This window comes from Camponotus floridanus, unplaced genomic scaffold (assembly GCF_003227725.1).
Source record: "Camponotus floridanus strain SB8 unplaced genomic scaffold, Cflo_v7.5 scaffold31, whole genome shotgun sequence".
NCBI lineage: Eukaryota > Metazoa > Arthropoda > Insecta > Hymenoptera > Formicidae > Camponotus > Camponotus floridanus.
This window is the reverse complement of record NW_020229448.1, coordinates 1875413-1886916: the sequence shown is the minus strand read 5'-3', so window position 1 is coordinate 1886916 and position 11504 is coordinate 1875413. Positions and strand designations below refer to the sequence as shown.

Below are 11504 nucleotides of genomic sequence, written 5' to 3'. Positions count from 1 at the left end.
TATTTTATATTCAATTTGTATTTATTTACGGATATATATATATATATATATATATATATATATATATATATACGCATTATGATACGCATGATTACGAAACGGTAATGAAAGTTTTAATTAACGCACAAATTTTTCTTACATCGATATTAAAAAAAAATTACTTTAGCTATTAAAAATTCCATGGTGAAATTTTCGAAGGCCGCATTTTATTATGATTTGGACAGTTAGTACACTTCCCATAGCCGTGTCTCATAGTGTCTCGCGCGAATTTTTACCGCGGTCTGATAAGCGGAATTTTAAGCGCTTTGGAATTTTAATGAAGGCTTTATCGTACATGATACGTATATCGGACCTATCACACGGACCTCTGGGGCACGCGACCTCTGTGGTCAACGCGATTTATATAAACGCCCTACATACGCGTGAAGTCACGTCTCGCCGATGAAAAAAGAACGAGAGACGCCAGAAAAGTGTTATCGATCCGGATACCCTGACGTTTCACCCGGGGGTTAAATTTAGTATTTATCATCACGTATTCCGTCGAGTCTCTCTACAGGTAGCGCCTGCGCGACTCGGCCGTGTCGTTCCGTTACGCGCACCCCTATACGCGCATACATGTATACATCTGTATGCTCTATGTTTTCTATTAATACGGCCGGCATGTAGCCGGCCGAACATATTTACCCTCTATGCGGGGACACATTACGAGCATTTGTCTATTTTTGTCATAGCAACCCGCGGATCGATCATTCTAACGTTTCTGCAAATGTGGCCCCGACGTTCAGCGTCGAAAATTGTGTGGGCGAGAAAAAAAAACTGTTTTCTCTCTCTGTAACAATAATTACACATGTGTGAATGGCATATGTAAATTTGCATTGTTTGATTAATAATAATATTAGCGCTCGCAATTATTTGATTATTTTATTCATGCTTTCAAATTATGAAGACTGGAATTTTCGCTGAATACCTATTAAAAAATAATTTCAATATATATGCATTTGCGAGATAAAGTTATATATTTTAATTGTTGGATTTAATTATATTTTATTTAGTTAGTTTTAATTGATTGAATTTTGTAGAATGTTTTGTCAGATGATAACAATTAAATATATTTAATTATACATATATATTATTATAAATTATATTATACATTGTTATTATAAAATTAAAGCATTAGAAGCTAAATTTCTAATTCTTTTTCATGCTTAATGATTTTATAAACTTCAAAGTAAAAAAATAAGAGTAAAAAACATACTAATTATATTTAAAATTTTGCAACAATTATTTCTAATTTTATAAAAATTTCTTATAAGATTTTACAAGATACTTTTGAAAGAGAAAATAAAGAGAAAAATGTTGCATTTAAAAATTGAGAAAAGAATGTAGAGAAAGGAATGACAAAACGATTTAAGTAACATTGGAATTTCTATACTAAACGCAGAGATAAAATTTCTTTAATGCAGTTACATTCGCTTCTAAGAATATCCCAGAAGGCGAATTACATTTTTTTTCTCTAAAAACGATTTATTCAGGATATTATATCACGCATGCATTATATATTCCTGGACGAAATTAACGTATAACTTTTTTTCACTTTTTCTTTAAAATTTTTCGTTGAAATTTAAATATCAGCTTTTAAAGAAAAAGTGAAAAAAATTATGCGTTAATTTTGTCTAGGAGTATACATCTTATGGGATGAAATTCATTGGATCTATGCATCAACAGAATCTCAGATTATAAAAACAATCGAAGGACGCATTACGAAGAGTCCAAGCAACTCGACTCACCCCGTGTTACTGACCAGTTTTAGTTCCGTCAGGATAATACCCTCGCCGCCACCGCAGTAAACACACCACCCGCCACTTTCGCTCCCACGACACTGTTCGATTACGTTCACGCAGTCTGGATTTTAAGATTCTATGCTGATATTAGTGGCGAAGCCCACCTCCTCCCCGAAGGGCAAGAGTTGAGTTTAGTCCAGCTGGATTCGAGCGAAACCGTGACTTGATTTTATACGTGACTTCCTGGGGGATGCGATTAAAGCTGCGACACGTAAATCACCGACATAAAATCATCGAGGGTATATTCCGACTTTCATCGAACGACGGGCAGGATGATCGCGATGATAATTGAACACTACATTCGAACACAATTGTATGAATGAACGGAAATGCTTGACGAGCTGTATAAGAACAGGGTAGAAATGGATAAACAAACGAGCGGATACGCAGACCGGCGACCGTAAACAGAGGGGTGAATAAACCACGCGTTTTCGCTTCGCCGATGCGTGGGTGCCGCTGATGCGTACGCGTATGCGTGCGCGTGTATACACGTGCGAGTACGGAGGTACAAGTGATCTTTCAACCGCGACGATGGTTTAAGGTGTACTGAACGTTACCCCCGAAGAGGGGTCGGCGTAGTGTCTAATCCAACATTACCTAACCACGTATATGGCAAGGATGCCATGGAAACGGCACGTTTGCGCCTGCGTTGCTTCGTCGTCGTCGTCGTCGTCGTCGTCATAGATCGACTTAAACTTTTTTGGCAATTTCGCCGGTTACTTTGCAGAGAACTCGCAATAAAAGCTGCTATTAATTCTCTATAAGTGTCGCACCGAGGTAAGAGAGTGGGGACAATTTGTCGCCCTCGGGGAAACGCGATTGGTGAGCGTTGACCTCCCGAGAGGAAAGGATAGCAATTGCCGAGGATGTGGAACAAATATTGCAGCAAATCGTCGTCTATATAAGACCTTTAATTAATAGTGCGTTATACTACCTATTAGATTAAAAATAATGGATTTTTTATCGTTACAGCGACGCGAATCTCGATAATCGAAGAAGATTCGAGGGAAAAAAAACAACGTTATAAAGTACTTTATTTTTGTCGTTTATTCCGATAGTACACTATTTAGTTTATCTCTATTTATTTCTGTTTATCTATGGAAAAATTCACATGTTTATTAAATGTCAAATTTTTGACAGCATCCTCGATTGAAGCGACATCTCCTATCGATATCGCACCCTCGGTGCGGGGTGAAAAGACTTCTGTTGCTTTATTTAAGGATCGATAAGCTTAAATTTTACGCGAGTATGAATGTTACTTTAAAAGCATTGCCGCATTATAACTGTCTCTCTTGCTTGTAATCTAATATAGAACAATATGTGAAATTTAAATATATCTCTAAGAAAATATGTCTCGACAAGAAGATATTGATTTGTTCACATATTTAATCTGTGTCAAAGCTTTATATCAAATAAAAATAAATTCATGAATATAAATAGGAAGAGAGATTCACATATGAAATGTGTGTTTGTTTTCGTAACAAATTATTATGTATTATCACAAAACACAATGATATCGATCTAATTACAATATTTGAATTACGGCTCGCTGATAACACGATGCTGACATTTTATCTTTCGAGTCAATCGTTTAGGGTCATATAAGTCTGATAAATTACCAAATTAATTTTTCCAATTTTTTATAATTCGTAAAAAAATCGCATATTAATTCTAATTTAGAATCCACGAATGCAATAAATTAAAATAATATTAAGAGGTTAAAAATATTGTACGAATCTTGTACAAATTAATTATTTATTAAAATAAAAGACGTATTTTTAGATAGCATTTTAATGGCGGTACTACCAGATCGATATTATATGTTCTGAGGGTTAAAGTCCTCCAATTCTGGCTAAAATTATTCGGGGAGTATTGACATTACCGACAGCTTTGAATCATTTGATATAAATACTTGAATATTTAATTTATGTGTAATTTAATTTCTACAAGTTATAATCATATTTCAATCATATTCGTAGAAATGTATATACGTACCTATGATATGATATATTAAACGTTTCTACAACAGAAATTGTGTTTATCACTTAAGCTGATTTGACTTATAGCTCGTTATTTTGATGATGAAATTTTGAAATTAATACTGTTATTAATTAATAAAGCATTCCGTCCATATACAAATAGAGTAAGATATTAAACCATACTCAGAAAAATTTGTCAGTAAGTTACCGATCACAGCTTTTCGATGTGTAGATGGCATTCGACGTTTTAAAAGTACAGAAACCTTATTAGAGGATTTCCAAAAATACACAATTACTTATTGATCTTAACAACACAAATCTACAAAATGTAATATGTATAATAAGTAGAGATATTTAATGTAACTGTTTTTATTTCTATAATTTCCTTAATAAAATATATATTTTTTAATATTTTATATTAGGCAGCTTCTTTAAAATATATCTTTTAAAATGATTTATTTCAAGAATATTCTCTTTCTAAATCAGGAAATCGTAAAACAGAAATTGTAAATGATTGTAAAGATAAATTATTATTTTGTTAAGAGAAATTATATATAATAAAAAAATACTTAACTCTTTAGATAAGTATTTTTAACTTTAGATACGTATGAGATAATAAAAATCCTTTCACATGCAACATGCTCACTCAACATTATTTTTCTTCGCTACTTCTTCGCGTATTATTTTGGCTAGTATAGATATTCCCTGAAAAGTGATAGAAAGTATTGCCGTACCAAATATTTTTTAAAATTCAATTATTCTACATTTTTCTATAAAAATGTGAATATAGCTCTTATATGTGTATGTATATGTGTACATATGTATATATACATATAAAATCAAAATAAATTCACAATTTACCTTTTCCATATCTTCTGGCGAGATAGTGAAGCTAATTCTTAAGTGGTTACTAGGTTTTGAAGGATCATAGTAAAAGGCATTTCCAGGAACAACGAGGACACCTTGAGGCACGCATTTTTTCATCACTAAATCTAGTACATTATCTATAGACGTCAGCTTGATCCAAAGAAATAATCCACCTTGCGGCACGTACCATTCCGCCAAACCTAAAGTATATTAACTTTGCATGTGAGTATTTTAAAACTACTTTGAATATTGAAATTTAGAATAAAAAGTAGAATGAAAAGTACACAGTGTATAAAAAAATTACTTATTACATATTATTCGATTGATTTGGAATTAAATTTCCTAAATGAAAACACCGAAACATTTCAAAATATCGATTTTTGAACGATGTAAAATAAAATTTCGTTGAAATTATCGCGCTAAAATTTAGCGTTTGTTTTATTTTTTGGATATATAATATTTACATATAATTTATTCAGCATTTTCAAATGAAAATCGCATAAATACCAATCGCAGTCATTGAGTGAGAAATAACGAAAAGTCACGATACATGTTTATTAATAATTAATTTTAAGTTCAAGAGAACTAATACCAAATAGAGAATATTTTATATTCATTTACTCTATATTATAATTTAAATATTTCGCGGTGACAATTGTATAGTTAATTCGTTCGACATTCTTTCTCTGTGACGTACGCGCGCTTTGTTTATATACGATTGTTGTTATTTGCGCGCCGATAGACTCGGACGGACAGGTAGGGGTACTTCGTCTTCTCATTATTGTTCGAAACGTTGCGAGTGGATGTTTAACGCGATTTTCTTTTAGTTATAATAATTAATGATTATTATTAATTCTCGTGTTTATCCAATTTCTACAACAATTATTTACGAAAGACATTTCGCGCTATTTATTTATTTGAGGTAGTAATAAAATTTGCAAGAAAGATTGATACGTTCGAAATGTTTTGAAGTTTTAAATTTGCATTGTATTATTTATATTTTTATAATTATTTATATAGAAATTTGATTTCTTTATCTATACATATTTTATAGAATTAAAAATATGTATGATTAAAAAAATTTACATACAAAATTTATATACGAATTATATAATCGTAATTTAATTAATTAATTAAAGTCGAATTAAAAATTTAGTTTAAATACTATAATTATTTTTTAATTATTAATTATTTTCTGACACTACTTTTTAATATATACATATTTATGCTTTATAAATCATCATATTGTGCGCTTTGCTATTTTATCAATAAGGTTTTTTTAATATGAACAAATTTAAAAGTTTTCAAGAACGCTTTGAACTTTAACGAAATATAAAATAAATGATTTTTTATAGCGAATTAAATTTTAGACTAGTTTTTTTTTAAACAATAATATATTTTTTATTTAATAAGTGGATTTTTTTCAATAAAGAGAGAAAGAGAGAGAGAGAGAGAGCGAGAGAGAAGAGAAAGAGAAATTTTAATTTAAAATAAATTACTACAATGATAATAATAAATTAATTAAATACTAATAAATTAATTATTGAAAATGTAATGTTAATGATAAAAAAGTAACAATAAATGATTTGATAAAAAGAATTATTTTCATATTAGCCAAAGTGGCTATATAGGATCACAAGGATATTCGGTATTTTAAAACCACTCTGATATTTTAAAATAATCGATAAATATCTCCGGTAAAATTCTATTTAAATCTTTATAACAATAAAAATTATTGCTATAAATTTTTGAAATACCTGTCAAATGTTTTTCAACTATGGCTAGCATTATGTCACGTCGCTCCCGATGAAACTTTTGTATATCTTTGAAATATTTTTCCAATTTCTGTGATCCCCAAACTTCGAATAATTTGTATAAAAACATCTGCAGAGGAGATCGATTATAAATCAACTAGACATATACTATACATATTACAAAATAATTTCATCTTCAAATTTATGTTTAAAATACTAGAAATATAAAATATCGAGGTTACATATAATAATATTCAGTTACTACAATAATCAATAATTTATTCCATAAAAAAGCAAAGTTGTGGATGTAAAGCAAGATAATTGTAATAATAAAGAATTTTCTTTTTAAAGACATGCTTGATTGTAAATAATTATATATATATATATATATATATATATATATATATATAATATATTATATTATATAATATTTTATGTAATTTATATTTTATGTAATTTATATTTTTTGATAATGTAAATATAAATTATATTTATAATAATTATAAATATAAATTTTTATATATAAATTAATATATAAAATAATATTTATAAGTTAACCAGTATTAAAAGTCTTACTTGGGACAAAGATGACGCTTGTAGAGTAGAACTGTCCATATGAAGAGTCAGTTTTTTCACAATGTCTCTATGGGCTGTGACGACTCCGATGCGAAACCCCGTGCTCATTATCTTGCTGATCGAATCCAATCTGATTACGCGACCATCAGTATCGAGAGAGAAAAATGATGTAGGCTGTTTATCTAAGAAGTGAACAAAGTAGTAAGAATCGTTCTCGACGATCAGAAAGTTGTATTTTTGCGCCAATTCGTACACTTTCCTTCGTCGGGTCTCCGACAAGACGGTGCCTGTAGGATTTGCTCCTGTCGGATTAGTGTAAAGTAACTGAAAGATTTATTAAATTATACTTGTTTCTGATTAGTAGAAATAATGTCCTAATATTAGATTATATTAATCAGATGAAAAATTAAAATCAAAGCACTTTGATAACATTTTATGTAATTACATTTCGCATACAAATACGCAAAATTAACTGTTAATTATTTGTTACGAGTTTTATCGTTTGCGGATTTGTTTGTAATGTGTGTGTATAATTACATAAAATGTTATCAAAATGCTTTCATAAATTCTATAAGCATGTTATTCGAGTAATTTGTATTTGATATTGATCTCTTCTCAATGGAAATGTTGAAGCTTTTGAATTAGAAGTAAAAGCGGAAAGTCACGAGTAAAGATTTAGGATGAAAATTGATTTGTCACGAGTAAAGATTTAGGATGAAAATTGAAAAGCGAAGATAAATTATTATTTTATGATTTCAAGAAGAGATATATTTTATTCGATACTGCAAATCTTTTGACTCACTTTTGGCATCGGTTTACCAGTGGCAAGTCTTTGCTCGCATTCCTTAGTAATCTCCTCGGGAATGAGTCCTTCGGCATCTTGGTTGATCTCTATAATATCTGGTGACAGCGGTGCTAACTGCAAATAAAAAAAAATTTTTGAGAACTTGTTTGGAAAATGTACATGTCTATTTTTACGAAAGAAAGATCGCTAAATTTATTAATAATTATATTCTTTGCACAATTATATCTATAATATAAAATTGCTCTAGTTCATTACATTAATGTCAATTGTTTTATTATATTATAAGTCAATTATTAATAAATATTACAAAACAAAATTTTCTAATCATAAATATTTTTATAAATATTTTATCTTCCCGGACTGAGAGCGCTGATTTATCAACAAGTTAATAATTAATTCGTAATACATTGAATAAAACACACACATTTAGTAATATATATTACATAATTTATTAATATAATAAATTTAATAATTTATTTTATAAAGAATTGTGTGTTTAGGCAAGTTCGAGTGACTCTGAAATTCGAATAAGACAAGAATTAGGAGTTTCAGTCGTATCAATCTCGTCTCTCTCTGCTTAATCTTTGTTTCACGATTATATGGTATTACGATTGTATGAATATTATGAAATTCGGAAATGCCGTATAAAGTGTTATGCGTTCAAGTGCAAGAGAGTCGTGCAAAATATTACGTATTTGAGTGCGAGAATGCCATGCAAAGTATCGCGCGTTCATATTTATAATATGTCGTTCATATTTATACATGTCGTATAATAAATAGTAATTATATTTTAATTGAATTATATTTTATATTTTTTTCGCGAGTGAGTGAAACAAATTCTAACAATATGAGCGGAGGACGAAACTCATCGAGCAATGGTGGAGCAACCTTGGGGTGAATAATTTATTATTTTTCATTAATATATATCCCATGTTTATTCTTGTTTATGTGATTCGTCTTTTAAATAATTTAAATAAAAATGAGGGACGAAGACCTTTATATGTTATCTTCCTAAAGCATAATAATTTTGTTGTCGGAATATATACATATCAAAAAGTCGATCCGTGCTATAATAATTTTTTTAAATATTAGTTTTAAATATTTTGAGCACTGTGTGTGTGCTGTATGTAATTGTTGCATATTGTAATCTGAATCTTATATTTGTATGTTGCAGATCAATGTAGCTTCTCAACATGGTCAATTTCGCTGTTGCGCATCGATCGGTAAGTGAAAAACTTTTGTTTTATAGATAAAGAATGTTAGTACATGTATGTTTTAATTTTTTGTTTTTCAAAATCCTATTTATTATATACAAGTTTGGATTCTTTTTTATGTACTTGACATGTGTTTTATTTTTGAGAAGAGAAAATGAACTATTTTTATTAAAACTTATTATTTCCTCGGAATATTATTTTAAAACTACCAACCGCTCCAATTATTCCAGAATATGCTGGCGTTTCGAGTAAAACTGGATCATTTTTGTTGATCATCATTTCAAAGATTTTACTGGAACCCTCCAGGGAACCGCACGTTATTGCGACATCCCAATTGTTTTGCATTGGTGTATGCCACATTTTTTGGAATTCCTTCCATTTTTCCAATAGTGGTTTATAACTTGAGAAAAATAAAGATATACGGAAATGTACAAAATGTGTACAAACCAGATATATTAGAATATATATTAATAAAAATGTCTAGATATATTTATAGATAAACTAATAAACATTTATTCTTTTGTTATATTGATGTTTATTACACATTGATAAGTAATATAAAATTATTATATATATAAAATAGACAAAATATAAACAAAATATTACATAAATTAAAAAAAAAATTATTAAAAATTAATAATAAATTTTTAATAAATATTAATATAAATATAAAATGTAAAAAATAATAAACTTAATTTATCTAAGATTCGGCTAATACGATTCTTAAAAAATTATAATTTTAGTCGTGATATAATCCATTAATTCCTGATATATGTTCCGATCTTCTATATTTGTACACAGATTTCTATTTCTATCTCTATTATAATTTTTCAACGTATTACGATTTAATTGCATACTATATTTGTAGTCCAAAAATTATTAAAATGCGATAAGTATATAGTAATTTTCGATAAAACTGTAATAAATTCGACTTTGTTTATATGCGAAAATGTTGAACGAAAAAATCAAATTAGAAGATTTAAATTACTTTTAGAATAATTAATTTTTGGTAAAAGTGCATAAAAGGTTATACAGCACTGATTTTATCGTCGCTTTAATATGTTATAAAGGAGATTGTTCTGAGTAATTATCCGCAAAAAATAAATGAGGGACGGCATTAGTTTAGAAGATATAACAAGTTAAAATTTGACAAATTGACATTTTCTTTTTCTGTATATACTTATTCATTTTATTATTGTAAAGCATTAATTTTGTTTAGTAATATGTTTGCTCACCCTTGTGCAGAATGATATTGCTGCGCTGCAGTCACTTCAGGTTTGCTAAATTTTATCAAATTGTCGAGTTTGTATGTCACGGAAATATCTTCAACAGGATATGTAGCGGCACTTGGGAAAGCACCAGCAAGAGATATACCGTTTGGATGAGACATGTATAGATCATCTATTTTGAAATTTAAAACGCGATATAACATTAGATTAACATTAGATTGATATCCATGTATTAGATTAACATTAGTTTGATATCCATGTATTAGTCTATTTAGAAAAGGATAACTTAATTTTTGAATTTGTATGAATATGCGCGCTGCGTATTCATACTTTCAAAATCAACAAGATCGAGAATATGATCAATGATTCGATCATTCGCGCGTTGATTGAAGAGACCAGCATCACCATCAATTAAAAAGGTGCTCTTGCGTTTAAAATTATTTAATATATATTTTCCTAAAGTTGGAATTAAAACGTGTATATTTTAGTTTTTGTAAATGTTTTAAAATTTATAGAATGATAGAGAGTATATATCACTTTTTATCATTATTTCTATAAATTTCATTAAAAATATACTAATAATATAATAATTATATATATAATAATACTATATGATGATGATAATAATAATAATATGATAATATAATAATAATATAATAATAAAATACTATTAATATAATATAATAATATAAATAAATACTTCTATTGAAAACTATATTTCCAAAATCTAACAATAAGTATATAAAGTGCATTAAATATTGCAAAAAAATGTAAGAACATTTTATTACATGTCTCATTCAACGATATATTTGCTTAAACTTAAATATATCGAATTTCGATTTTTTAATTCCCAAAGTAAGAAAGTAATTGTATAAGAAATATGTGAATAAAAATATATATGTATTATATAAAAAATTGAAGGAAAACATTTTTTTTCGTATAAAACTAAAAGAGCAAATGCAAACACAGAAAACATGATATACAATGATAACTTACACAAGTGTAAAATTAAGTTGTTTCTTCGTCTATTGGTGACTTCAGAATAGAATTTAGTGTAATCCATAATGAGAGTTATATCGCGCACGGTAACTGTTACAATTGTGCTTATTCACTCTTGCGATTACGAATACTTGTTGCTGACTGACTCGAATTAATGTTATATTACTAATAAAACGTTAGTATCAGCTTCTAATTGGATATATCACTGTTTACAGAGAGACTTCACAATTTTATCTTTAC

General features: G+C 28.6%; 1 protein-coding gene across 1 annotated transcript; it reads right to left on the bottom strand.

Moving 5' to 3' along the window:
• Nucleotides 1-3836: 3836 nt before the first annotated feature.
• On the bottom strand, nt 3837-11433 carry LOC105248140 (kynurenine/alpha-aminoadipate aminotransferase, mitochondrial). Its single transcript, XM_011252755.3, has 9 exons — nt 11262-11433; nt 10272-10437; nt 9250-9436; nt 7820-7936; nt 7018-7341; nt 6445-6571; nt 4682-4887; nt 4395-4525; nt 3837-4139 (listed from the first exon to the last, which is right to left on the bottom strand). The coding sequence occupies exons 1-8, from the start codon at nt 11326-11328 to the stop codon at nt 4463-4465; spliced, it is 1257 nt and encodes a 418-aa protein (XP_011251057.2). The 5' UTR covers nt 11329-11433; the 3' UTR covers nt 3837-4139; nt 4395-4462.
• Between the last annotated feature and the right edge of the window lie 71 nt (nt 11434-11504).